The sequence below is a fragment of the Schistocerca piceifrons genome, chromosome 2 (genome assembly GCF_021461385.2).
Source record: "Schistocerca piceifrons isolate TAMUIC-IGC-003096 chromosome 2, iqSchPice1.1, whole genome shotgun sequence".
NCBI classification, from domain to species: domain Eukaryota; kingdom Metazoa; phylum Arthropoda; class Insecta; order Orthoptera; family Acrididae; genus Schistocerca; species Schistocerca piceifrons.
The window spans coordinates 261939913-261967904 of NC_060139.1; the positions used below are offsets into that span (position 1 = coordinate 261939913).

Below are 27992 nucleotides of genomic sequence, written 5' to 3' on the forward strand. Positions count from 1 at the left end.
AAAAAATTCCCGGGTTTTCCCCGGATTTTCCAGTTGTTCCGGGTCGTATACACACTGTTGGACTTTTACATCTTTTGACAGTCAGCCACAAGAATTTTATTACAAACAATAACATGGTGTGTTGCACTTGATATTGTGGTGTTAGTCCACAAACTTGAAGAATCAATAAATACTTATTTTTAAACTAAACCAGCTGGTGTTCATCAGAACATTATTAATATTCACCACTGACCACAATTATTAAAGTATACTGAAGTTAGCACAATAATTTGCTGGGTGATGCAATCGGTGTGTGACCATACCCTAGATGACACGGCAGCCAACGAACATTAAAATCAGTCACGCATCTGGTAAATCCTTGACTTGCCAAAGCTTTAATAGTAAGGACTGGAGGCAAGTTTGTCACACATGTGTTATTTAGAATCAGCAGGTCACTGTAACTGTCTTTCATGGTTTTAAATTACAAAACGATTAAAATTATGAGCTACAGGTAATATGTTTCGTTGGAAAACTCCACTACTGAAAACCTCATATAACATACTTGTTAATACATACACAAAAATAAAATAACACTATACTTTGTCATTAGTAATGGAAGATTCTGTCACTCCTTGGTAGAATACCTTCATAATCAAGATTGTTGTTTGACAATGGCCTTGTAAGCTGGAAACCAGTTAGCATCGAAAACAAATAATGTAAAAATGTTCACAGTTCATACATTTCCAGTTATTAAGTTTAAAACATGTTTTCAAAAGCTATCTAGGTTTGCTTTCGGTTCCACAGATGTGCTGAAGAAAGCCTCAAACACCAAGCTTATGTCCGATTGTTAGTGCAACTGCCAAGTACTGATCCCAGGAAATGCGATTAAGTGCAACATTTGCATTAAGTAATAGCATAAAACATAACATCAATGTCAACTTAAATTCTGCAAGACAACTTTGACATATATAGATGAAACAAATCATAAGGCTCAACTAGTTTCCAGTGCCATAGCAGAAACGTGGTACAAATGCCAAATATACAAAGCAATTCAAACATGGGGAAAAATCAGCCAACCATCAGTGCCTGCATCACAAGGCTGCACTATGAAAATAACTCAGGATAAACAGATGTTTCTACTGATGGATCGTCATTTTGTCATGGTTCAGTTGGAAAAGACTGGAAGCAGAATAAGGATAAGAGTACAACAACAACAACAACAACAACAAAGATAATACATAATGTATTGTCAAAAGCTCTTTCTCCTGGTCATTAGCAAAACAGGTGAACCCACCAATTCCTCAAAAAAAGGCACACAAACAAAACTAACAAGGAAACCTCACCCATCTGATCTCATATTTTGAGGAGAAGAAAGCACATTTGCAAGATATTAGACCCAGCAATCAATCCTGTGCAAAAAAAATTGGAGCATAATTCTGATAGTACGCAGATGCGACCCAAACGTAAAGCTTTAAACATGCACATACAACAATTACCATTTGCTCATATTATCTTTTTCTGAAATTTTTGTTGTTGTGATTCACAAATGCAAAGTAAAGTAATGAAATGAAGGAGTGTGCCTTAAAGAAGCAGTGCAGCACTATTTAATTCTTAACATCGCTGTTGTGCATTATTTTCTTTGGATTTCAAAACTTCAGTGTAATTGGCATAATTAAATAGTAAATAGAAAATCATTAACTAAATTTCACAATAACACTTCAGATGTTTAGGTATATTCATTTTGTTATATGAATCCATGGTGTCTGTTTTTTTTTTTTTTTTTTTTTTTTCAGACATGTCTGAGAGAATGGACACTATGCAGAATTTGCAGCTGTCATACATATTATTGAACGCATTATTGTGGCCAAGATAGACACGAAGCCCATGCCTACTACAGTAGTACAAAAGACGAGGGCTAGCAGAAATCCTTGGGTAACAGAAGAGATACTGAATTTAATTGATGAAAGGACAAAATACAAAACTGCAGTAAGTGAAGCAGGCAAAAAGGAATACAAACGTCTCAAAAATGAGATCGACAGGAAGTGCAAAATGGCTAAGAAGGGATGGCTAGAGGACAAATGTAAGGATGTAGAGGCTTATCTCATGAGGGGTAAAATAGATACTGCCTACAGGAAAATTAAAGAGACCTTTGGAGAAAACAGAACCACTTGTATGAATATCAAGAGCTCAAATGGAAAGCCAGTTCTAAGCAAAGAAGGGAAAGCAGAAAAGTGGAAGAAGTATATAGAGGGTCTATACAGGGGCGATGTTCTTGAGGACAATATTATGGAAATGGAAGAGGAGGTAGATGAAGATGAAATGGGAGATATGATACTGCGTGAAGAGTTTGACAGAGCACTGAAAGACCTAAGTCGAAACAAGGCCCCGGGAGTAGACAACATTCCATTAGAACTACTGACAGCCTTGGGAGAGCCAGTCCTGACAAAACTCTACCATCTGGTGAGCAAGATGTATGAAACAGGTGAAATTCCCTCAAACTTCAAGAAGAATATAATAATTCCAATCCCAAAGAAAGCAGGTGCTGACAGATGTGAAGATTACCGAACTATCAGTTAAATAAGTCACAGCTGTAAAATACTAATGCGAATTCTTTACAGACGAATGGAAAAACTGGTAGAAGCCGACCTCGGGGAAGATCACTTTGGATTCCGTAGAAATGTTGGAACATGTGAGGCAATATTGACCCTACGACTTATCTCAGAAGAAAGATTAAGGAAAGGCAAACCTACGTTTCTAGCATTTGTAGACTTAGAGAAAGCTTTTGACAATGTTGACTGGAATACTCTCTTTCAAATTCTGAAGGTGGCAAGGGTAAAATACAGGGAGCAAAAGGCTATTTACAATTTGTACAGAAACCAGATGGCAGTTATAAGAGTCGAGGGACATGAAAGGGAAGCAGTGGTTGGGAAGGGAGGGAGGCAGGGTTGTAGCCTCTCCCTGATGTTATTCAATCTGTATATTGAGCAAGCAGTAAAGGAAACAAAAGAAAAGTTTGGAGTAGGTATTTAAAATCCATGGAGAAGACATAAAAACTTTGAGGTTCGCCGATGGCATTGTAATTCTGTCAGAGGCAGCAAAGGACTTGGAAGAGCAGTTGAACGGAATGGACAGTGTCTTGAAAGGAGGATATAAGATGAACATCAACAAAAGCAAAACGAGGATAATGGAATGTAGTCGAATTAAGTCGGGTGATGCTGAGGGAATTAGATTAGGAAATGAGACACTTAAAGTAGTAAAGGAGTTTTGCTATTTGGGGAGCAAAATAACTGATGATGGTCGAAGTAGGGAGGATATAAAATGTAGACTGGCAATGGCAAGGAAAGCGTTTCTGAAGAAGAGACATTTGTTAACATCGAGTATTGATTTAAGTGACAGGAAGTCGTTTCTGAAAGTATTTGTATGGAGTGTAGCCATGTATGGAAGTGAAACATGGGCGATAAATAGTTTGGACAAGAAGAGAATAGAAGCTTTCGAAATGTGGTGCTACAGAAGAATGCTGAAGATTAGATGGGTAGATCACATAACTAATGAGGAGGTATTGAACAGAATTGGGGAGAAGAGGAGTTTGTGGCACAACTTGACTAGAAGAAGGGATCGGTTGGTAGGACATGTTCCGAGGCATCGAGGGATCACCAATTTGGTACTGGAGGGCAGCGTGGAGGGTAAAAATTGTAGAGGGAGACCAAGAGATGAATACACTAAGCAGATTCAGAAGGATGTAGGTTGCAGTAGGTACTGGGAGATAGCTTGCACAGGATAGAGTAGCATGGAGAGCTGCATCAAATCAATCTCAGGACTGAAGACCTCAACAACAACATACACATTATGTAAACTGAAGGCAGGGAGGGGGGAGGAGGAGGAGGAGGAGGGAGGGAGGGGGGAGGGGGGAGGGAGGGAGGGAGGCGGGGGGGGGGGGAGAGAGAGAAAGAGAGAGAGAGAGAGAGAGAGAGAGAGAGAGAGAGAGAGGAAGAAGAAGAAGAAGAAGAAGAAGAAGGGAAGGCACTACTGATGTTTGCTTCATCGGGACTTTATGCGGAATTAGTGGCAACAAGTAAAAATGTGTGCCGGACAAAGATTCAAACACAGAATCTCCTGCTTATTACGAGGTTGCATTAACCGATGTGCCACCTGAACACAGTGTTTATAACAGTTGCATGGATTATCTCGGCGCACCTCCCAGTCAACCCACATTCCCACCTAGCATCACCTATTCCCAGTCCCCATCCATATGTCCTGTGCCCGCCACTTTGAGATTCCCACAGGAGGTAGAACATAGTTGTGCATCCACACTGAAGGTGGTGGATTAATTGTCCATTGAGGTGAATCAATTATAAGAATGAATGGTGCCTGTTCCTTGAGAAATACCCAAAAGAACAGACACTGTGCAGAATTTGCAGCTGTGATATATGTTATGTAAACTGAAGGTGGAGGTAGGAGAAAGGAAAGGAAAGGAACTATTGATGTCAACTGCATCGGGACTTGCCTTCAACATCCCAAGAATAAGAGGGCACTGGCTGTCAATCCACTGTACCATACTTTGCACTCGTGCATTACACGGCTGCAGTGGAGTGGAGTGAGTGACAAAAAACTGGTGAGTGTGGAAGTTTAAAAGCTGTACTTTCAGAAATTCATAATTGTGAACTATCAGAAGTATGGCCCAAATTTTCACAGGGGATCAATTGCTGGGGCTGATATCTTCGAAGTGTTCCTTTTCTCTCAAATATGAGGTTAAGCTTGTGATATTCCCTTGCATTAACTCTGCTAACTTTTACACAAAACTTTTTCTTCTCAAAAACGGATTCATCTGAAACACTGCGAAGTTCTCAGTCTTATTTACGTGCCTGTTGATGACTCAACACCTCAACTATTCGGTGAGTGTTTTTCTTTCCTTTTTTTTTAAATGAGTTACATTTCATTTGGGCTTTCCATTAAATTAATGTGCATTTTTGCCTTTTAATAACATAAAGATTGTCTCTCGGTTCACTTGAAATATGGCTGAAAGATGTGCGGCTGAAATGCCAGCAAAAGGGTTGGAATTTAAAAGACTACATGCCTGAAATTTAATTGTTTAAAATAACAATGATCATTTACCAACTAACCAACTCTGCTGTGTGCCACAATGCCTATTTTAAGGTGCTCATAGTCAGAAAGCTGGGCAATATTTTATCAATTTAATCTACTACATTAAACTGCACCTGTGGCTTCATCCTGAGGACAACGAACTATAGTATGAAGCAACACTTCTTGTCACATATCTTACAGGCACTGCTGATATTCCACTTTTTGCAGTGTTTATAGGTATGACTACTTGGTGACTTCTAAATAAGTATTTCACTGAATAGCAATCATTAAAAAAGATGAAACAGACTCTTTGTGGGATGGAAAAAGAGTTGTCAACTATTCTGAAATGAGATTTGTTACAAATCCTCTTGATACAAGAAATTCAGTTAAAGATTTAAATGATTTTCTAGCACTCTGTCAAAACATGAAGGAGTGAAACAGAGCTGCAATTACAGGTAATTTTATTACACTGTTATTAAATTAATCTGTCAGAAAAAATACGTTACAAAGATAGCTCCCAGTATGCAGAAAATTTTAATACTCTACTGCAAGAGTGAGAAAATGTGATTTTTCACAGATCTAATAACTTTATGTTTAACATAACGATTTTTTTCAAATTACGTCCAAAAAATGATATTTTTGTTAATGAAAAACAACAAATGGCATTACATACAGGCATAGACAGATAGCTTTGAAAGCTCAAAATAATGAGTTATAAAATTTTGAAGATCACTCATAAAAAAATCCAGAGTATACTCGTGCACTGCACTTTGACTAAAATAACCTGAAACTTGAAGTCTTTTACTTTTTGTGTAGCTATGAAGTCTAACCATTGTGTTTCACAACATTTGCCTGTTAACACAAATCTCTGAGGTGTTGGCTGGAGCACAGTGGATGTATTTATCTCATACCACTGTCTAGCACTTTTCACTGAAAGCATTGCCTAAACAATAACACAGGACAGAGGCTGAAAGTGCATGTTTTACTGATCGAGTATGCAAAGCTGCACGCAGTGGAAGACGATTTCTAGTGGCAACCAACTCAAGCAAAACATAACAAGCATGCTACAAATGCATGACCAGATGCTCTTGAGTGGTAGAACACTTAATCAGTGCTGGAACAGATATAAGCGGAATTTTGTTTTTTACAAAAGTCTGTTCTTATGTAGCCTAAGTACACTTGGGATTTTAAGTTTCCCCCAAAATAATAAAATGAGATAACTTGGGGTTTTATTTTATGGAGTTACAAATAAAGCTTGTTTGTGGTGTATCTGCGCCTTTATTTCTCTGTTTATTACAGTATATCACTGCCAAGTCTCTGATTTTGTTATAACTGCAATACTTTATGATTCATTTGTCCAGGCTGCAATAGTTAATATTCCTTTTGTGTTGTTGTTTTGACCTAGATTGCCAAATTTGGCATCCACAACAGCCACGAGAGACATTCTTGGGCAAACTTGTGAACACTGTAATACATTTGTGATGAAAACCACAGTCCAGTGTTGAACTCGTAACGGATACCATGCTGAAGCCCCAAGGAAACTGGTATGGGCATGCATATTCAAATACAGAGGTGTGTAAACAGACAGAATACAGCACTGCGATTCGCACTATATTTATAAGACAAGTCTGGCGCAGTTGTTAGATTGGTTACTGCTGCTACAATGGCAGGTTATCAAGAGTTAAGTGAGTTTGAACATGGTGTCATAGTCAACGCACAAGCAGTAGGACATAGCATCACCAGGATAGTGATGAAGTGGGGATTTTCCTATAGGATCATTTCACGAGTGTACCACGAATATCAGGAATCCGGTAAAACTGACATTGCTGCTGCTGGCAACCGATCCTGCAAGAACGGCACCAATGATGACTGAAGAGAATCGTCCAACGGGACAGAAGTACAGCTCTTCCGCAAATTGCTGCAGATCTCAATGCCGGACAATCATCAACTGTAAGCGTGCGAACCATTCGACGAAACATCATTGATATGAGCTTACAGAGCCGAAAGCCCACTTGTGTACCTTTTATGACAGCACAACACAAAGCTTTACGCTTCACCTGGGCCTGTCAACACTGACATTGGACTGCTGACGATTGGAAACATGTTGCCTGGTCGGGAAAGTCTCATTTCAGATTGTATCGAGTGGATGGATGTGTACGGGTATGGAGACAAATTCATGATTCCATTGACCCTGCATGTCAGCAGGGGACTATTCAAGCTGGTGGAGGCTCTGTAATGGTGTGGGGGGTGTGCAGTTGGAATGATATGGGACCCCTGATACGTCTAGGTACATCTGACAGATGACACATGGGTAAGCACCCTGTCTGATCACCTGCATCCATTTATGTCCATTGTGCATTCTGATGAACTTGGGCAATTCCAGCAGGACAATGTGGTTCCCCACACATCCAAAATTGCTACAGAGTGGCTCCAGCAACACTCTTCTGAGTTTAAACACTTCCGCTGTCCACCAAACTCACCAGACATGAGCATTATTGAGCATATCGTGGATGGCTTGCAATGTGCTGTTCACAAGAGATCTCCCACATACTCTTATGGATTTATGGACAGCCCTGGAGGATTCACGGTGTCAAGTTCCTTTAGCACTACTTCAATGCCGCTGCAGACAGGTGGTCCCTCTCATCCTGGGGTCTGAGAGACCTGCCCTTTTTTTTTCAACCTTCCCCAGCCTATCCCCCTCTTCTCTACGATAAAAGAACTAACAAGCAGCACTAATACACACAAAATTTTGCATCACCTTGGTTCTGAGCATTCCGGAACCTGTACAGAAAATTAGAATAGAGATCAACATAAACATCATTTCTGCCGTTTTTATTGCTCATGAAAACCACACATTGTATGTTGTACCACCATACAGTGAGACCTACAGAGGTGGTGGTGGTCCAGACTGTTGTACACACCGGTATCTCTGCTACAAAGCTGCACGTCCTCTTGCATTGATGCACAATTGTATTTGTTATGGCACACTTTCCACAAGTTCATCAAGGCACTGTCAGTCACGATTTTCCTACTCCTCAACAGCGATTCAGCGCAGATCCCTCAGAGTGGTTGATGGGTCACATTGTCCATAAATAGCCCTTTTCAATCCATCCCAGGCATATTCGATAGGGTTCATGTCTGGAGAACATGCTGGACACTCTAGTCGAGCAATGTCGTTATCCTGAAGGAAGTCATTCACAGAATGTGCATTATGGGGCACAAACTGTCATCGATGAAGACAAATGCCTCACCAATATGCTGCAGATACGGTTGCACTATCAGTCGGAGGATGGCATTCACGAATCATACAGCTGTTACGGCGCCTTCCAAGACCACCAGCGGTGTACGTCGGCCCCACATAATGCCACCCCAAAACATCAGGGGACTTCCACCTTGCTGTACTCACTGAACAGTGTGTATAAGGCATTCAGCGTGACCGGGTTGCCTGCAAACACATCTCCAACGATTGTCCAGTTGAAGGCATATGCGACACTCATTGGTGAAGAGAATGTGTTGCCTATCCTGAGTGGTCCATTCAGAATGTTATTGCGCCCATCTGTACCGCGCTGCATGGTGTCGTGGTTGCAAAGATGGACCTTGCCATGGATGTCGGGAGTGAAGTTGCGCATCATGAAGCCTATTGTGCACAATTTGATTCTTAACACGACTTCCTGTGGCTGCACGAAAACCATTATTCAACATGGTGGCATTACAGTAAAGGTTCCTCCGTGCTATTCTGTGGGTAGCGGTCATCCACCTTGCCCTTGGGCGGCCTGAGCAAGGCATGTCATCGACAGTTCCTGTCTCTCTGTATCTCCTCCATGTGCAAACAATTTCGCTTTGGTTCACTTCGAGACGCCTGGACACTTTGTGATGAAGCAAGCTGGGATAATTTTTACTTCCCCCTTGTTTCGCCATCTGCCTCCTTAAAATTCATTTTTTCACTTTTGACTAATTACCATTAACATATGTGAATAGAATCTGCATTATTGTAAAAGATAAAGGTTGGTCCTCAGGTTTAAAGAATATAACACCAGAGCTAACTTTATGCTTAGTTTATGTATGTAATTGGTTCTATAATTTATTTCGACTATCCATAGTTAGCATATTTTGCTATAGGGTGAAATCAGTAATTGTTTCGTAACTTAAATTCTACTGTTGATGTATAAACAAATATAAGTTCTGTACTAATTATAAACATTTGGAAGACGAAATACTAGTAATCTTAAAGTATTTATTTGGCTATATTTGAAAATGTGTTAGCAAAGTCAGCCCTTAATTAATTCCACAGTAATTAACAGTTTTGTCAAAAGTATTGTTTGCCTAACTATATTTGTTAATTTCGTGATTTAAGCAAAGAATTTGGCCTAACTCTTATAGTAGAAGACATTGTTACAAAGATGGAATTTTTCGAAGTATTCAGTTAATTTAATGAGTTTTGTTTTAATTGTAATTTCTGTAAATAAACATCGAACAATGTCTAGTTTGAGCACCTATTATTGTGATGATACATAAGGGCCTGAATTTCGGTCACGAGTCAGTCTGTCTACGGCCAAGTTTCAGACGAGGAACATGTGTTGGTTAGAACAACGACAATGCATCAACTTAACAGTGAAATAAGTGTTACACCAATAGGTTGTGTGTCAAAGCAATGACAGTGACTGTTCAATTTATTTGAAAGACTGTGAACTGTGTGGTTAGTCTTTTACTGCTCATAGATGTTCAACAGGAAACTATTGTAGCTGCTAACTATTAATGAAGCTTATGGGAAGTTAGAACAATAGTGCACTGGCCATATACATTTATAGCTGTGTCTTATTGGGGAGTTGTGAAAAGTGAAAGTAAAAGACTGTGAAACGCAGCTGTGCATCTGTTGGCTACATCATTTATAGTAGTTGCACATCCAATCCCTATTTTTTCAGCCAGTACCGCGACACCGAGTAAAACACATGAAATAAACAAAGTAGGCGAACTGCTACAACTTTCCTTGTTGAGAGCCCTTCATGGCACAAAGTAACAATGCGGACACGATCGAACCACGGTATTGACCGTCTAGGCACGGTTGGACTACAGACAATATGACTCCTTCCTAGTGGAATGACTGGAACTGATCGGCTGTCGGACCCCCCGTCTAATAGGCGCTGCTCATGCATGGTTGTTTACATCTGTGTCTGTGATACAATATCCAGAGTCAACATCTATCTTCAGGAGTTCTGGGAACGGGGGTGATGCAAAAATTTTTTTTGATGTGTGTACATTATGTCTCATGGAGAGCAATTCTGTTTCACATATATTGCACATATACTCTATCACAAACTGAATTGCCAGCAATAAATCAGTTCAAAATTGACAGTATCTGTAATTAGCACTCTTTAATTAACACATATTAAGCCTTCATACGGTACAGAAATAGCAAATTAAGCAGTCATAAAAGACCTTGACAATTTACTCTGTGATATGAAGTTAGCAAAAAGAGTAAGTTACTTTTGTCTAGAATGTTGACTCTATAAATATACGCAGTTACCATAATTGTAGGAAGTATTGATTTACACTGCAATCATATGGCCAACAAACAACTTGAAATGTGCATCTGAAATGGGAATGATGTAACATATTGAAGAGTTTCAAGTAATTAATTGTAGTGCATACCATCTGTGGAACAAGCAACAGACTAATTTAAAATTATAAGTTGCACACATTGCTGGGAGTGATCTGATATTTCACTAATAAGAATGTTTGGCAGCCAAGATCCCATGTTGTAATATTTTTATTTTTATTTAATTTCCTCAATTACCTGTTTTGTCAGAGGATAGCTGTCATCTTTGGATGTTCTGGAAATAATACTACTGTGCATAACCAGCATACACTCCACTAATAAAACAAAATGTGCCACATTGGCTTCTCAGGTACGCAAAACAGAGTAAATAAAAAGTCCGTAGCACTAACAGTGTGCCCTGGAAAGGAGCCAAGTTCATCATTGGAGCAGTTATAGTGATGGCACATCAGGAAATACTCCACTTCAGTGCACACTGCTGGTGCTATGGATTTTTATTTACTTAGCTGCATATATTTGACAAGCCAATGTGACGATTTTGCTTTATTAGGGGTGTGTGCATTACTTATTTTTTGTGCAATTTATGTGCAGTAGTATTATTCCAGAAAATTCGAAGACGACAACTAGATTCTGCTGAAACCCGTCAGTGAGGAAAAAAAAAATAAAAATATTACAACATGTGATCGTGGCTGCCAAATATTCTATTTAATTTTAAATTTGTCAGAAAATTATTACATAGTAATTGTCATCAAGGCTAATCCTTCACACAATTGTACCCAATTTCTAGGTCAAAAAATGCAAATATCAGACAATATCTACATCTAAAATGGCTCTTTGTTAAATGAAGTGTAGATATCCCAGTTAGCTCTTAATTTTTTTCAATAATTTGAAATATGTCACAGCCATCCACTTCCTGCTAAATATCCTTAGAGTTTCCATCTGAACGTTACAGTAGCCGAATACAAAAGCTTGTAAAAAAGGGCATATTTTAAATCTCATGTTCTGTTCTTGAAACAACTATGTTTACTGAATTTCTGGTTTACTTTCTTCCCCTTCATTTCTGTCATTTCACCTTTTCTCAAGTATAGTTCTTCCCCTTTAGGTGGCTTGGCTAACTTTCAAGCCTTAATCAAAATAATAAACAGCAATGTTTACCTTATTGCCAAGTTCATTAACATGATCACTATCTTGTAGAGATTCAGCTCTCAGAAGTCTCTGGATTGTCGATTGAGCATAAATGCAGGTGGTATAAAATTCATATGTGCTTTCCAATTTATTAAGACAGCTCAAGCATATCTGCCTTGGCATTTCATCTTGTTCCTCTACCTACAAAAAAGAAAAATGTGACATATTTATGTTAAATGTTACTTACATTAGTGTAACATGTCCAAACATTTCACATCTGCACTAGCACAATGCAAAAAAGAAGAAGAAAGCTGTGACGAGGACTGTGATAGTGCAAGTTGGGGGAAGTAGTAGGAAAAGAAAGGGGGAGACCATGGGAGAAGTGGAAGAAATTGCAAAGCATTTGGCAAGTAAATAAGTAAAGCAGTCTCATCTATATCACATACGAATAGTGCATAGTGGAGGGAAAATATTTCTCTCTGCTGACAATGCAAATATTCTAATCAATTCTGTCTAAAATGTGAATATTTTATTGAAAATGTGCTACTGGTTCTCTGCAAATGGGCTATCACTCAATTCAGATAAACAAAATTCTTGCAGTTATGTCATGTACTGCACAGGCCTGACTACATCATTAGAAACACTGAATGACAGTAAATCAATAAATGAAACAAAATATTCTACATTTTTAAGTGTTGATATTGATAATAACAATAACCAGATGTCACATGTTATCTTGTTAAATGTCTAAGTTTGGCAACTTTCACATTACAGATAATATTAGGATTTCATGATGAATAAGTCAAAAAGTTGACTTACTTTTCCTATTTTCATTCAGTAATGTCTCATGGCAACATATTCTTGGGCACTGCATAATGAGTTTTATTGTTAACAATCACAGCTGGAAAACAACATTAACATTTGTGAATATAATACTACAAGGAGAAAGCATTCAACTCTATCCATCACTCAGCCTGAGTGTGGCACAGAGAGAAGAGAGGTATTCAGCCACAAAAAATCTTTAATTGCCTACCCATTGATGTAAAGAATTTAAGAGTAAATGAAACTAACTTCATATATAAACCAGACAGTAACTGCTTGGCAACTCATTCTACTTCTTAGTTGAATTTTAGCATGTGTAGAAATTGAATTAAGTCGGGTGATGCTGAGGGAATTAGATTAGGGAATGAGACACTTAAAGTAGTAAAGGAGTTTTGCTATTTGGGGAGCAAAATAACCGATGATGGTCGAAGTAGAGAGGATATAAAATGTAGACTGGCAATGGCAAGGAAAGCATTTCTGAAGAAGAAAAATTTGTTAACATCTAGTATAGATTTAAATGTCAGGAAGTCGTTTCTGAAAGTATTTGTATGGAATGTAGCCATATATGGAAGTGAAACGTGGACGATAAATAGTTTAGACAAAAAGAGAATAGAAGGTTTTGAAATGTGGTGCTACAGAATAATGCTGAAGATTAGATGGGTAGATCATATAACCAATGAGGAGGTATTGAATAGAACTGGGGAGAAGAGGAGCTTGTGGCACAACTTGACTAGAAGGAGGGATCGGTTGGTAGGACATGTTCTGAGACATCGAGGGATCACCAATTTAGTATTGGAGGGCAGCGTGGAGGGTAAAAATCATAGAGGGAGACCAAGAGATAAATACACTAAGCAGATTCAGAAGGATGTAGACTGCAGTAGGTACTGGGAGATGAAGAAGCTTGCACAGGATAGAGTAGCATGGAGAGCTGCATCAAACCAGTCTCAGGACTGAAGACCACAACAACAACAGTAGTATGATGTATGTATCTGTGTGGTTTGTGTTTAAGAGGAAGAGAAAAACATCGAAAATGGTTAATTATAGATCACTGTATGCATAAAAAGAATTCTTAAGAAATCATGTAAATAAAAAAGGATGAGTCTTTATGCATTCAGTGCAAAAAAGTATTGTGGTTCAACCTGGAAATGTTACTGCTGCAAAAGAGGAATAAATAAATAAATAAATAAACAAACAAATCATTACAAGGCCAAAGTCTAGTGAAAAAACTGTGGCAAATGTAAATACACTGACATTCATATGTAAACACTGCGATGACTTAAGTCTCATTTTAACTAAAAAAAAAAGGGGGGATTCCATTATCACGGGTGGGACAGTTGCACTACGTTTTTCAACCGTCAGATGCTGATATAACATAAAGTATAAATAGAAATAAAGTAAAGATTGACTGGTTGCCTTACAAATAATTGTTTTACCTTCCCTTTAAATCTGAATGTCAGAAGTTTACAAATTGAGCTGTTATTCATCTTTAAAACTTTGTCACGGGTGGGACAGCAAACAGATGTAGCATTGAATAACCACCAACATTTTAGAAAAAATCTGTGATTTATGCACTTATTTTCTTTTGAAAATATTGAATTCACATTAATAAAACAATTCTCTACATGACATAATATCAATAAATATTAGATTAGTAATACTTACTTACAATAATTGCAATCAAAGACTGTCACGGGTGGGATAAGGAATTGTCATGGGTGGGACTCATGTGAAGTACAATCTGTTTTTTTTATTTAAACCGATTTTATTATGTCAGTTAGCTATGAATCAGTAGGTAACATATACTCAGAGGGCACTTTAAGTTTTAATAACTTTGTAGAACATTTTTGTTGCTTATACATAATATAAATTTTGGTATAGTATTAGTTTACAGTTCTGAGTACTTAATTATTTCACTTGAAGAACGTACCACTTCGAAAAAATATACACTTGACCTGTCACCCACTTTTGGAAATGTCTAAATTGCCGGGAAACTCATAATATAAGGTGTTCCTAACATGTTTGACATTTGGATTCGGGAGAATAGCAAGAACTTGTTTAAGCTCTATGTAGGATACATCCTGCTCGTCAGCTTTAAATACCTTTGCTGAGTCGCCAACAGATCATTGTCTTCTACACTTCTCTGTGCAATTGCAGCATATCTACAGGGTGTTACAAAAAGGTACGGCCAAACTTTCAGGAAACATTCCTCACACACAAATAAAGAAAAGATGTTATGTGGACATGTGTCCGGAAACGCTTAATTTCCATGTTAGAGCTCATTTTAGTTTCGTCAGTATGTACTGTACTTCCTCGATTCACCGCCAGTTGGCCCAATTGAACGAAGGTAATGTTGACTTCGGTGCTTGTGTTGACATGCGACTCATTGCTCTACAGTACTAGCACCAAGCACATCAGTACGTAGCATCAACAGGTTAGTGGTTCATCACAAACGTGGTTTTGCAGTCAGTGCAATGTTTACAAATGCGGAGTTGGCAGATGCCCATTTGATGTATGGATTAGCAAGGGGCAATAGCTGTGGCGCGGTACGTTTTTATCGAGACAGATTTCCAGAACGAAGGTGTCCTGACAGGAAGACGTTCGAAGCAATTCATCGGCGTCTTAGGGAGCACGGAACATTCCAACCTATGACTTGCGACTGGGGAAGACCTAGAATGACGAGGACACCTGCAATGGACGAGGCAATTCTTCGTGCAGTTGACCATAACCCTAATGTCAGTGTCAGAGAAGTTGCTGCTGTACAAGGTAACATTGACCACGTCACTGTATGGAGAGTGCTACGGGAGAACCAGTTGTTTCCGTACCATGTACAGCGTGTGCAGGCACTATCAGCAGCTGATTGGCCTCCACGGGTACACTTCTGCGAATGGTTCATCCAACAATGTGTCAATCCTCATTTCAGTACAAATGTTCTCTTTGCGGAAGAGGCTTCATTCCAACGTGATGAAATTGTAAATTTTCACAATCAACATGTGTGGGCTGACAAGAATCCGCACGCAATTGTGCAATCACGTCATCAACACAGATTTTCTGTGAACGTTTGGGCAGGCATTGTAGGTGATGTCTTGATTGGGCCCCATGTTCTTCCACCTACGCTCAATGGAGCACGTTATCATGATTTCATATGGGATACTCTACCTGTGCTGCTAGAACATGTGCTTTTACAAGTACGACACAACATGTGCTTCATGCAAGATGGAGCTCCTGCACATTTCAGTTGAAGTGTTCGTACGCTTCTCAACAACAGATTCGGTGACCGATGGATTGGTAGAGTCGGACCAATTCCATGGCCTCCACGCTCTCCTGACCTCAACCCTCTTGACTTCCATTTATGGGGGCATTTGAAAGCTCTTGTCTACGCAACCCCGGTACCAAATGTAGAGACTCTTCGTGCTCGTATAGTGGACGGCTGTGATGCAATACGCCATTCTCTGGGGCTGCATCAGCGCATCAGGGATTCCATGCGACAGAGGGTGGATGCATGTATCCTCGCTAACGGAGGACATTTTGAACATTTCCTGTAACAAACTCTTTGAAGTCACACTGGCACATTCTGTTGCTGTGTGTTTCCATTCCATGATTAATGTGATTTGAAGAGAAGTAATAAAATGAGCTCTAACATGGAAAGTAAGCGTTTCCGGACACATTTCCACATAACATATTTTCTTTCTTTGTGTGTGAGGAATGTTTCCTGAAGGTTTGGCCGTACCTTTTTGTAACACCCTGTATATGTAGTGGATTTCTTTCTTGAAGTTTGGAACTCAACTAAAATAAATGTTCCTGACATGATTTGTTCCACAGCTGGTTCTGAACCTGTAACTTCTTGGGAATTGGGTGTCAGCAGGACATCAGGATATGATTCCTCATCACTCATCTCAGAATCTGTGTAGATTAGTGAATATATGTTGGGTGAAAGTGGAAAAACCTCCACTTTCTCTAAATCTGATTTTAGGAAAGTTCTACCACGTTACAGGTATTGTAACCGTTGAAGTAATGCTTGCTGCGAATATCTTTTATATTTTTAACAGCTTTCCAGTGTCCGTCCAGAAGGTCTCTGTTTTCATCAATATGATCTTTTGTCAGAAGAAGAAAGTTTATTCCAGAAACAGATGATTTGGCACAGTCTAAAAATTTCTGTGCATTGCTGATGATGACTTTTCTTTGCTTAACTTTATTCCAAATAGCCCTTTTTGTTACAGCTCCAATGCCATCCACTGCACCTTCCCCATTTGATGTTGCAAAGAAAAACCATTCTCCAGACACTCCAAAGTCTTACATCATGTAGCAGAGGTTAGAAATGGTGAATTTGTTCTTAAATTGACCTGCGCAACCATCAGAAAAAATTTGTATCAAGGTCAAATTGGGAAGCTCTTGTTTCAGCTTACTTATTATAATCTTCAAACATGCATAAACTGAGTACTTGTCATGGCACAGTTCATCACTCACAATTGCAAATGACTGTAGCCCTATTTTCATCCAAACACAAATAGTGACCACTGTCATCTGTGTATGACTCCAGTGGGCACTTTGTATCTCATCTTGTGCCAGTGCTACATAGTTTTCTGCATCTATTTGCAATATCACTTCATCATCACTAACTGATGCTTTCACAGTCTTGAAAGCTCCAGATTGCATCCTTTTGACAAAGAAGTGCTCCTTGAATGTTTTCAGTTGAGACTGACTTCACAAAGTGTTCCATTGGTAGTAGTCTGTTTAGGGTGACACTCATGTTCGGTTCATTTTCTCCAAGATATTATGTCACACAAATCAAACTTTCCATCTGTTAATGTGTGAAAAATCATGATGCATTTCTTGCATTGACTTGTCATGCATATTTCACTTTCTACATCACAGCAAACAAGATTCATAAGGTGAGTGTGAGTAGCAGGGAAACTAGCTATTTCTTTGTGAATGGCTTCAATGATGAAGTCGAAGTTAGCATATCTGCACACACATACATTGTGAGGCATTTGAGACATCAGAACAACATTCTTAGGCCGCAACTCATAGAATTTTGAAATCTTGATATCAATATCTGGATTGTCTTGCTTAAAAAGAAAAAATGCTTCCTTAACTGTCATATTCATGTGACGTTTCTGCAAGCTAACTCTTTTTCCCAGTTTCATGGTCTACAATAGACTTTACATCCTTTATACCAGATGTCTGCCTGCTGATTTCATCATTTGTGAAAAAATTTTGTATTTCAAGCAGATTATCACCTGTAAGTTTACGAGATGTTTTCTTCACTACTGGGAAAATCTGCTTTACTACCTTTTTAGGTAAGCTTTCACTTACAAGCTTTTTTTTGCTGCTGATTTTTTTGAGGGGCTTGAAGGAAGCACCTTCTTTACCCGAGAAACAGCTGTGCCAAGGGACTGAGGACATTTATATGATCCTAACTGGGAAATGCAGGTCTCAGACTGATCTTCAATTAATATGGATTTTAGTTTAAGTCTGTACTTCCTTTTTCTCTCAGCTTCCTTCTTTCGATATTCCAATACATATTTTTCACTGGAGGATACCTTCATCTTCATATTTTCCCTTCTTCTTTTATCCCGCTCTCTTTCTTTTTCTTTATGGACATTGTACTTGCTGGTATCTTTCTTCAGTTTTTCTCGAAGTTTTCTCATATGCTCTGCTGATGTTGTTTTCCCCATTTTATGAATAAACAGTAAGTTTTTATTTAGTGTAAACCATCAAAGCACTTGTTATACCAACCAATTTAACTTAACAATAACAAGAAGTGTTAAATGGTTTAGATTTGAGTAACCTCCAAAAAACTGTCACGGGTGGGACACAATTTCTTTTAACATTTATAAATGATCATTTACAACTTAGAAGGTGCCTTATGGTTCATTGGATGTTTTTATTTGTTTTTCTTACTTCTAACCTAAAATATATAGAATTACTATAATTGCTGAATTAGAAGGTAAACTTTTTCATGTTTTTTGTCACGGGTGGGACACTAAATACATTGTATCTTTTGTGAATTAGCTGCATACTTAACTAACTTACCTTTCTTTAAAAACTGAAGTTTGTCAGAAAGATAAGATTCTGCTCTTGAAATTTAACAATTAAAACATCAACAATCGCTGCAACCCAAATTTATTAAACAGCTGCCAACACAAAAAGCAAACCTTTTGTTTTTCATCCTCATCTGTGGAATCGCCAACTTTTGTTTAACTATATTTCCTCAGCTAATTATGTAATTTTTATAATTTTTTCAGGACAGTAAAATTCAACTTTTGTAGATTCCAAAAACTATAACATTGCTAAATTTGGCATTTTTTCAAAAAATAAGCCTCAGGCTAAGTTTGGCATGGAATGCCCCAACAGTGAAATCGATGAACTTTAAAGGACTGTAGCCTTACTGGAGAAACAGCTGCAAAACCTTGGTTGTAAAACTCAACAAACAGAGCATCGGATCAACCTCAAAGAAATATCGGCTACCAGTGATGTCAACGGCAAAGACCACCGTGGAAAAAGCACAAAACTTGGAAATATAAAAGTAAGTGCATCAAATAGCTATAATGACAAATGTGATTCTACAAACAATGTCACTCAGAAACATAAGAGTCCAGATAATAATTACAAACAGCTGTACACTGTAAATTTTTCACCCATAACATTGTACACAAAGAAATGTGGTTACAAAATCAGTCAAATGGCCTCAAGTGTGCAAAGGGAACGAAAAGTCTTAATTTTTTGCTGATAATCACAGATGTCAGATAGCAGAAATTGTGGCAGATACACAAATTATACAAGTGTCAAGGCAGGAGTAGGCATTGAAGAAGTGACAAAAACAGTGCTGCTTTCACCTCTAACATCATCAACAAGGAATTTTTGATTCCAGTCACCCATACGTCTCCATAATTCATTTGCGGATGATGTACTAGTAGAAGAAATGTTGATATGTCTAGATTTACATGCTCGGCAAACTGATGATTGTGGTACCACCGTCTTCGACCTGCGTCATCAAGATGGTGGGCAACCCTATTTCAATCTTATAAAATTCAGTGAGCATTACATCACTCATTAGATACACAAAAAGACACAAATAAAAGGAAAAATATTTAACTGCAGAAATAACATTACACTTGTGGGACAGTTAAGGAAATTAAGGGGTTTTGGATGAAGACAGGCTTAAATACGACGATCTTAATAATGAAGACATGAAAACAAATACTAATGCAAAAATCAGGCAGACAAAATCCTCAACCATCAACAACACCACAATAAAATAAAAAAATTACAACGTGTATCAGAAATTCTACTTGGACTAAATGGCTCAAACGAAGCCCATAATAATAAAATCCCAAACACGTAGGTCTAAAACCATGTACTGAAAATTTCGCTTGACCTTTATAGTTCAAACAAAACCCATATACCACAAAACTACATAACTTGACAAATCCGGTATCTGACAGTGTCATAGGTGTGACGTGGAAAGGTGGGCGGCTGCCATGTTCACTTTCTCATTTACTGTATTGTTTCTCTTCATACAAAATAATTCCTGGGACATTGCAAAAGTCAAATGTTGCTAAAGGCACTCATGACCCGACCTACAACTCTAATCGAACACTTCACATGGCCTGTACAGCTGAAACGTAGTTCACGGTACCACAAAACCAAAACTCACCAACATATCTAGCATCGAAAACCGAACCTCACTAACATAGTTAAAACAAATTTCATTATATTAACCATGAAAATTACATTTATAATGAAACGTAATCCATACAAAAACATAATCGTCAGAAAAAAAAATAGAACAATTATAGCCACGGCCAGCTACAGATAGAACGTAGTATCTCGTCCCGCCGACAATGCTACATACAAGACACACAGAATACCACATACACTGATCCCCGTGCACAGATATGAGAATGGTGGCCAATCTCATACCTTCTCCACAAATGTAGCATTTCACGTACTCGGCAATATAGCCAAAGAACTCTAGGAACTTAATTGTGGTCAACATGTCACCCCCACTCCAACACACAGAGACCTACTAGTCAACTTACACACACCGGACTCATACAAGTAAAGTTGGTGGTGACTTTAATTTACCCTCAATATGTTGGCGAAAATATGTGTTTAAAACCGGAAGTAAGCACAAAACATCATCCTAAATTGTACTAAAAGGATTCTCTGAAAATTATTTCAAGCAGTTAGTTCATGAGGCCAAGCGTATAATAAACAGTTGTGAAAACACACTTGACCTCTTAGTAACAAATATTCCTTAGCTAATAACGAGCATCAAAACGGTTACAGGACTAATGAACCCAGGGTTGTCGTATAGAGGTTGAATTTGTAACCCCCCCCCCCCCCCCCCCCAATCCTCCAAAAATAAACAAAAAATATACCTGTTCAAAAAAAGGTGGTAATTTCCAAGAATGTTTGCCTATCGAAGCTGCGGGCTCCAAACAGCAGATACCAAATGATAATAAAATAAGGGAAATCAGAGTGTGCAAGGAAAGATAGGTGTGTTCATTTCTTCCATGTCTGTTCAAGAGTGGAATAATAGAGAATTAGTGCGAAGGTGGTTGATGAAGCCTCTGCCAGGCACTCAAGTGTGATTTGTGAAGTATCCATGTAGCTGTAGATAACTTTGCTGCCACACCCGTAACTAACAAAAAAGCAAACACAAAATTAAACATCCAACCACAAACAACACACTGCACTAATAATTCCAAACCCAAAATGAATTATTGTGCATAACTGCTGACATAAAAACTCATTAACAAAAAGTCACAAACTGTTTGAATATTATTCTCACAAACAGCATTCAAGAAGTCCAATGAATCATTATCAGCACTCACAACTAATTTAGAAACAAACATCCCACACTTAAGTGTGCCACTCCACACTCCAACACGCCCTGTGCAAACACGATCCATTTCAAATACGCTGCGCCCGCCACCATGAGGTCAAACAACACAATACAGTTATGGGTTGGAGTAGAGAGAGGGTACAGCAAACTTTGGTTGACCTCACTTGTCAACGACAGCTATAAACGTTATTGATTTTTTTTTTCTTTATTGTGATTTCATTTCCCTGCCCCATATTGGCATGGGAGGGCTGTCAGCGGCACAATCCGCCACTCTTCAGCTGAGTGACATGACAGCTAATACAAGAAGAAAATGTTCCATACAGAGGCAATAAAAAAGGGGGACATGAAACAGAGTACGGGGAGGTACATCTACATCTACATTGATACTCCGCGAGCCACCCAACGGTGTGTGGCGGAGGGCACTTTACGTGCCACTGTCATTACCTCCCTTTCCTGTTCCAGTCGCGTATGGTTCGCGGGAAGAACGACTGTCTGAAAGCCTCCGTGCGCGCTCTAATCTCTCTAATTTTACATTCATGATCTCCTCGGGAAGTATAAGTAGGGGGAAGCAATATATTCGATACCTCATCCAGAAACGCACCCTCTCGAAACCTGGCGAGCAAGCTACACCGCGATGCAGAGCGCCTCTCTTGCAGAGTCTGCCACTTGAGTTTATTAAACATCTCCGTAACGCTATCACGGTTACCAAATAACCCAGTGACGAAACGCGCCGCTCTTCTTTGGATCTTCTCTATCTCCTCCGTCAACCCGACCTGGTACGGATCCCACACTGATGAGCAATACTCAAGTATAGGTCGAACGAGTGTTTTGTAAGCCACCTCCTTTGTTGATGGACTATATTTTCTAAGCACTCTCCCAATGAATCTCAACCTGGTACCCGCCTTACCAACAATTAATTTTATATGATCATTCCACTTCAAATCGTTCCGTACGCATACTCCCAGATATTTTACAGAAGTAACTGCTACCAGTGTTTGTTCCGCTATCATATAATCATACAATAAAGGATCCTTCTTTCTATGTATTCGCAATACATTACATTTGTCTATGTTAAGGGTCAATTGCCACTCCCTGCACCAAGTGCCTATCCGCTGCAGATCTTCCTGTATTTCGCTACAATTTTCTAATGCAGCAACTTCTCTGTATACTACAGCATCATCCGCGAAAAGCCGCATGGAACTTCCGACACTATCTACTAAGTCATTTATATATATTGTGAAAAGCAATGGTCCCATAACACTCCCCTGTGGCACGCCAGAGGTTACTTTAACGTCTGTAGACGTCTCTCCATTGATAACAACATGCTGTGTTCTGTTTGCTAAAAACTCTTCAATCCAGCCACACAGCTGGTCTGATATTCCGTAGGCTCTTACTTTGTTTATCAGGCGACAGTGCGGAACTGTATCGAACGCCTTCCGGAAGTCAAGAAAAATAGCATCTACCTGGGAGCCTGTATCTAATATTTTCTGGGTCTCATGAACAAATAAGGCGAGTTGGGTCTCACACGATCGCTGTTTCCGGAATCCATGTTGATTCCTACATAGTAGATTCTGGGTTTCCAGAAATGACATGATACGCGAGCAAAAATGGAGGTAAAAATACAGTGACATGGAGACGTTCATGGGGGACAATTAAAAAAGTCGACATAAACTTAAAAAACACAGTTGGTGATTTGTAGAGCACAAAAAAGACACTAAAGTCACACGCACAGGTTAAAAGTTGGCCACAGTATTAAAAAGACTCCAGAACATCACACTTTAAACCCACTTGGAGCACACATGATGAAGAATAAAACTGCCAAGTGAGAAGGAGAGGCCTGAGAGGATGGAAAAGGAGGGGAGAGCAAGGTGCAGCAGGGGATGGGGCGGGATGAAAACAGTAGGGGCGTCAGCAGGTGCACTAAGAGGCAGGAGACAAGTGGGGTGGCAAGATGAAGAGGGAAGCAAGGCAGGAGGGAATGCAGAGACACTGAAGGGGAGCACAGGAGAGGGGGGGGGGGGGGAGGGGGGGGCGTAGGAGGGGAAAGCCGCTCAGGAGAAGGGAGGGGGAGGACAGGGAGCCTTGAGGAGGAGGCAGGAGGAAGGTGGGGTTAGAGTTGGTACGGAAGGTAGACGTCAGGGCGAAGCTCATCATCCAGGAGGGGTAGATGCTGGGAGTTGCATTGGGAAAGGAGGCGGAGGGTGTGGAGATGGAGAAAGGGTGGGATACAATGGTAAAGGTGCGGCAATGGGCGGGGGGGGGGGGGGGGGGGGGTGGAGAGGAAGGGAGACACCAAGTGGTGAGGGAGATTGAGGCGGCGGACAATATACAGGGTGTGGATGTGTTCAGGAAAAGGAGAAGGTGGGGAATGTGACTGAATTTAAACTGTTCTTTTATATCATGAAATACACTGAAGTGCCAAAGAAACTGGTACACGCATGCGTATTCAAATACAGATATATGTAAACAGGTGGAATATGGCGCTACGGTCAGCAACACCAACTTAAGAACAACAAGTGGCTGGCGCAGTTGTTGAATCGCTTACTGCTGCTACATTGGCAGGTTATCAAAATTGAAGTTAGTTTGAACATGGTGTTACACTTGGCACACGAGCAATGGGACACAGCATCTCTGGGGTAGCAATGAAGTGGGGACGACCATTTCGCGAGTGTACAGTGAATATCAGGAATCCGATCAAACATCAAATCTCCGACGTCGCTGCAGCCAGGAAAAGATCCTAACAACAGGCCCAATGAACATTGAAGGGAATCATTCAACGTAACAGAAGTGCAACCCTTCCGCAAATTGCTATAGATTTCAAAGCTGTGTTATCAACAAGTGTCAGCGTGCAAACCATTCAACGAAACATCATTGATATGGGCTTTCGCAGCCGAAGGCCCACTCATGTACCCTTGATGACTGCAAGACACAAAGCTTTATGCGTCGCCTGGACCAGACAACACTGACATTGGATGATTGATGATTGGAAATGGGTTGTCTGGTCGGATGAGTCTAGTTTCAAATTGTATCGAGCGGATGGGCGTGTATGAGTATGGAGACAAATTCATGAATCCATGGACCCTGAATGTCAGCAGAGGAATCTTCAAGCTGGTGGAGGCTCTGTAATGCTGTGGGGCGTGTGCGGTTGGAGTGATATGGGACCCTTGATATGTCTAGATATGACTCTGACAGGTGATACGTACATAAGCATCCTGTCTGATCACCTGCATCCATTCATGTTCATTTGCATTCTGAGAGACTTGGGCAATTCCAGCATGAAAATGCGACATCCCACACATCCAGAAATGCTACAGGCTCGCTCCAGGAACACTCTTCTGAATTTAAACACTTCTGCTGGCCACCAAACTCCCCAGACATGAACATTATTGGGCATACCTGGGATGCCTTGCAACGTGCTGTTCAGAAGAGATCTTCACCCCCTCATACTCTTACTGATTTATGGCCAGCCTTGCAGGATTCATGGTGTTAGTTTCCTCCAGCACTACTTCAGACGTCAGTTGAGACGATGCCACATCATGTTGCGGCACTTCTGCATGCTCGTGGGCGTCCTACACAATATTAGGCAGGTGTACCAGTTTCTTTGGCTCTTCAGTGTAAGAGGGGAAATGATAGGCAGCAATGGTGTAGCTAACCAATATGACAAATGTCATATCTAACCAAAAGAATGCAGCAAGTTGTACTTGGTAAGTCAGCCAATGTTATCAGGTGACTGGGGAGAAATAACATGTGTGGTTCTCCAAGGCTCAATCTTAGGCCTGCTATTGTTCTGTCTAATACACAATATACAGAATTAGTTCTTTTTGTGGATGAAACTTGTACTGTAATCAATGTATACCCAAATACAGCAGCAGAAGTAGTGGTAAACAATGTTTTTAAAAGTACCATTGATGGGTGTTTTGCAAATGTCTCACTTTCAGTTTTAAAAAAGACACAAAATATTCAGTTCTGCATATCTGGAGGTACTACACCAATGATAAATGTAACACACAGAGAGGAAATAATAAGTAGGATGGAAACATCAAAATTCTTAAGTGTCCATATTGATGAGAATTTAAACTGGAAAAAGGTCATCTTGGAACTCCTAAAGCAACCTAGTTCAGCCATATTGGCACTTGAATCATTGCATCCTGGGACAGACAAATCAGTATGATCACATATTCTGCATATTTTCATTCAATAAAGTCATATGAAATAAGCATTCTGGGTACCTGATCTCCAAGGAAAAAAGTCTTCTTTATTCAAAAATGCACTGTACAAATAATATGTGGGGCTTACCCATGATCATGTTGTAGACATTCATGAAATTTGTTGTAAATAATCCACTACAGTTCCAAAGGAACAATGCTGTTCATAATTACATTTCCAGAAGAAAAAACAACATTCATTACTCCACACTACGGTTGTCTTCAGCACAAAAAAGGGTACACAATGCTGGGACCACAATTTTTTTTTTTTTCATTTACCCACTGATATAAAAATTGAAAACAAACGGAAAAAGTTTCTCCTGGGCAACTCCTCATATTCCACAGTAACATTTCTGTTACTGTAATAGGTAAAAGGTGATACGTAGGAATTAATAACTCACATCTGTATAACATCATCATAATCTCGGACAGCTTTCAGCCTCTGGCCGGGTCTGTATGGAACATAGGCCTCTCCATTGTCTTCTGTCTTGCCACCATGTCTCTGTCTTCACCTTGGTCCAGTCTTCTCCTTTCTTCTGGACGCATTCCTCCGCACTCCTTTCAGCCATCTGTCTCTCGGTCTTCCTCTTAGTCTCTTTCTTTCCAGTTTCATCTCTTGTATCCTCCTGGGTATCCTTCTTCTCCTCCATTCTCTTAACATGTCCATATCATCTCAGCCTTGATTTCTCTATCTCCTCCTGCAATGGTTCCACCTTCATTAACTCTCTGATCCTCTCATTTCTTAACCTGTCTATCTTTGTCGCTCCAATACTGTCTCTCAAGAATTTCATCTCACTAGCTTGTACTTTGCTTTTCTCTCTTCCTTTCATAACCCAGGTTTCTGATGTGTATGTCAGGATTGGGATATAGTATGACCAGTATATAACCTTTTTACTGATTTGAGGTACATCCTTGCTTTATATCAGCCTTCTGACACTCTTCTGAAATGCTTCTGCTTTTGTCCCCCACTCGTTTATTTCTCTGTTGTTTTTCCATCTTCCTGTATCAGGCTTCCCAGGTACTTGAAGCTCCCCACTCTCCTCAATCATTCCTCACCAACCTCACCAATTGTTATTCCAGTTGTTCCTCTCTCTTTCTTTCTTGTTGTGATAATCATCTCACTCTTACTTATACTAAATTTCATCCCATATTCTTGTACTGTTCATTCCCATACGTCCAACTGCTCTTGTACTTCCTCCTTATTCCGCCAAATCATCAGATCATCTGCAAATACCACAGCTTTCATTTTTCCTTTACCAATTACTTGTGCTACTGTACTCATTATATCGCCCATCACTACAATGAAGAGTAATGGTGAAAGTGCACTTCCCTGTCTCCAGCCATTCTTCTGCTCAATCCATGCTGATCTCTCTCCTCCCACTTTCACACAGCTCACACTTCCATGGTACATTTCCCTTATCCTCTAAATAATCTGTTTTGCTACTCCCCTGTTCTCCAGGGCTTTCCACACTTTGCTTCTACGTACACTATCATATGCTTTTTCAATGTCCAGGAAGGTCACTAATAGATCTATTCCATATTCATAGTGCTGTTCCTGCAGTTGTCTTACAGAAAAAATTAAATCCACCGTGGACCTTCCTGTTCTGAAACCATGTTGCTTTTCTCTCATTCTTCCTTCTCATTTTGCACGAATTCATGCTTCCAAAATTTTCTCAAAAATCTTGGCACAATGATTCATCAATGTTATCCCCGATAGTTCTTGCACTCTCTTCAATTTCCCTTCTTAAAGATCGGGACAATTATTCCCTTCTTCCAGTCTTCTGTCTCCACACAATTTTCATTACTCGATATAGCGATTGCATCCCCACCTCTACTGCTGCTCTCGCCATCTCTACACTTAGCTCATCCAGACCTGGTGACTTAACCTCCCTTCGTCATGCCCAATGCCTCTTCCACTTCTCCCAATGTAAGGTCTTTTTCTGTGTGCTGTTCCTCCTCTTTTTTCTCCTTGGCTTGTTCCTCCTCATCCAGGTCCCCATTCGGTTTCAGGAGTTCTTCAAAATACTCCTTCCACATATTCTTGAGTTCCTCCTTATTCTCTACATCTTGTCCACTTTTGTTCACCATTTGAGCATAATCTGTCGTACCGTTCTTCCTCTTACTTTTAATCATCCCATATAACACCTTTTTTGAACCTTCACTGTCCTCCTCCATCATTATAGTCCACTGTTCCATCCACTTTCTTCTTTCCTCCGTCACCACTATTTTTGCTTCTTTCTTTCTTGCCTTATACTCTTCCCTTGTCTCTACTGTTCTCTTCTGCAACCATACCCTAAAGGTTCTATTCTTCTTTTGTACTATATCCTTTGTTTTATCATTCCACCAGGGTGTTTCTTTCCATCTCTTTTTGTTG

The 27992-nt window shown here is 39.7% G+C and overlaps 1 protein-coding gene across 5 annotated transcripts in view; it reads right to left on the reverse strand.

The window, feature by feature from the left end:
* Window positions 1-27992, reverse strand: part of LOC124776464 (uncharacterized protein F26C11.3-like) — a 92295-nt gene that overhangs the window by 46268 nt on the left and 18035 nt on the right. For 3 of the 5 annotated variants that reach the window (XM_047251473.1, XM_047251472.1, XM_047251474.1), the window contains one exon: window positions 11771-11941. In XM_047251473.1, coding sequence (XP_047107429.1) covers window positions 11771-11941 — 171 coding nt within the window. Of the gene's footprint in view, window positions 1-11770; window positions 11942-12559; window positions 12642-27992 lie in introns of all 5 variants that reach the window. The other 2 variants (XM_047251475.1, XM_047251477.1) reach the window with 1 other exon arrangement.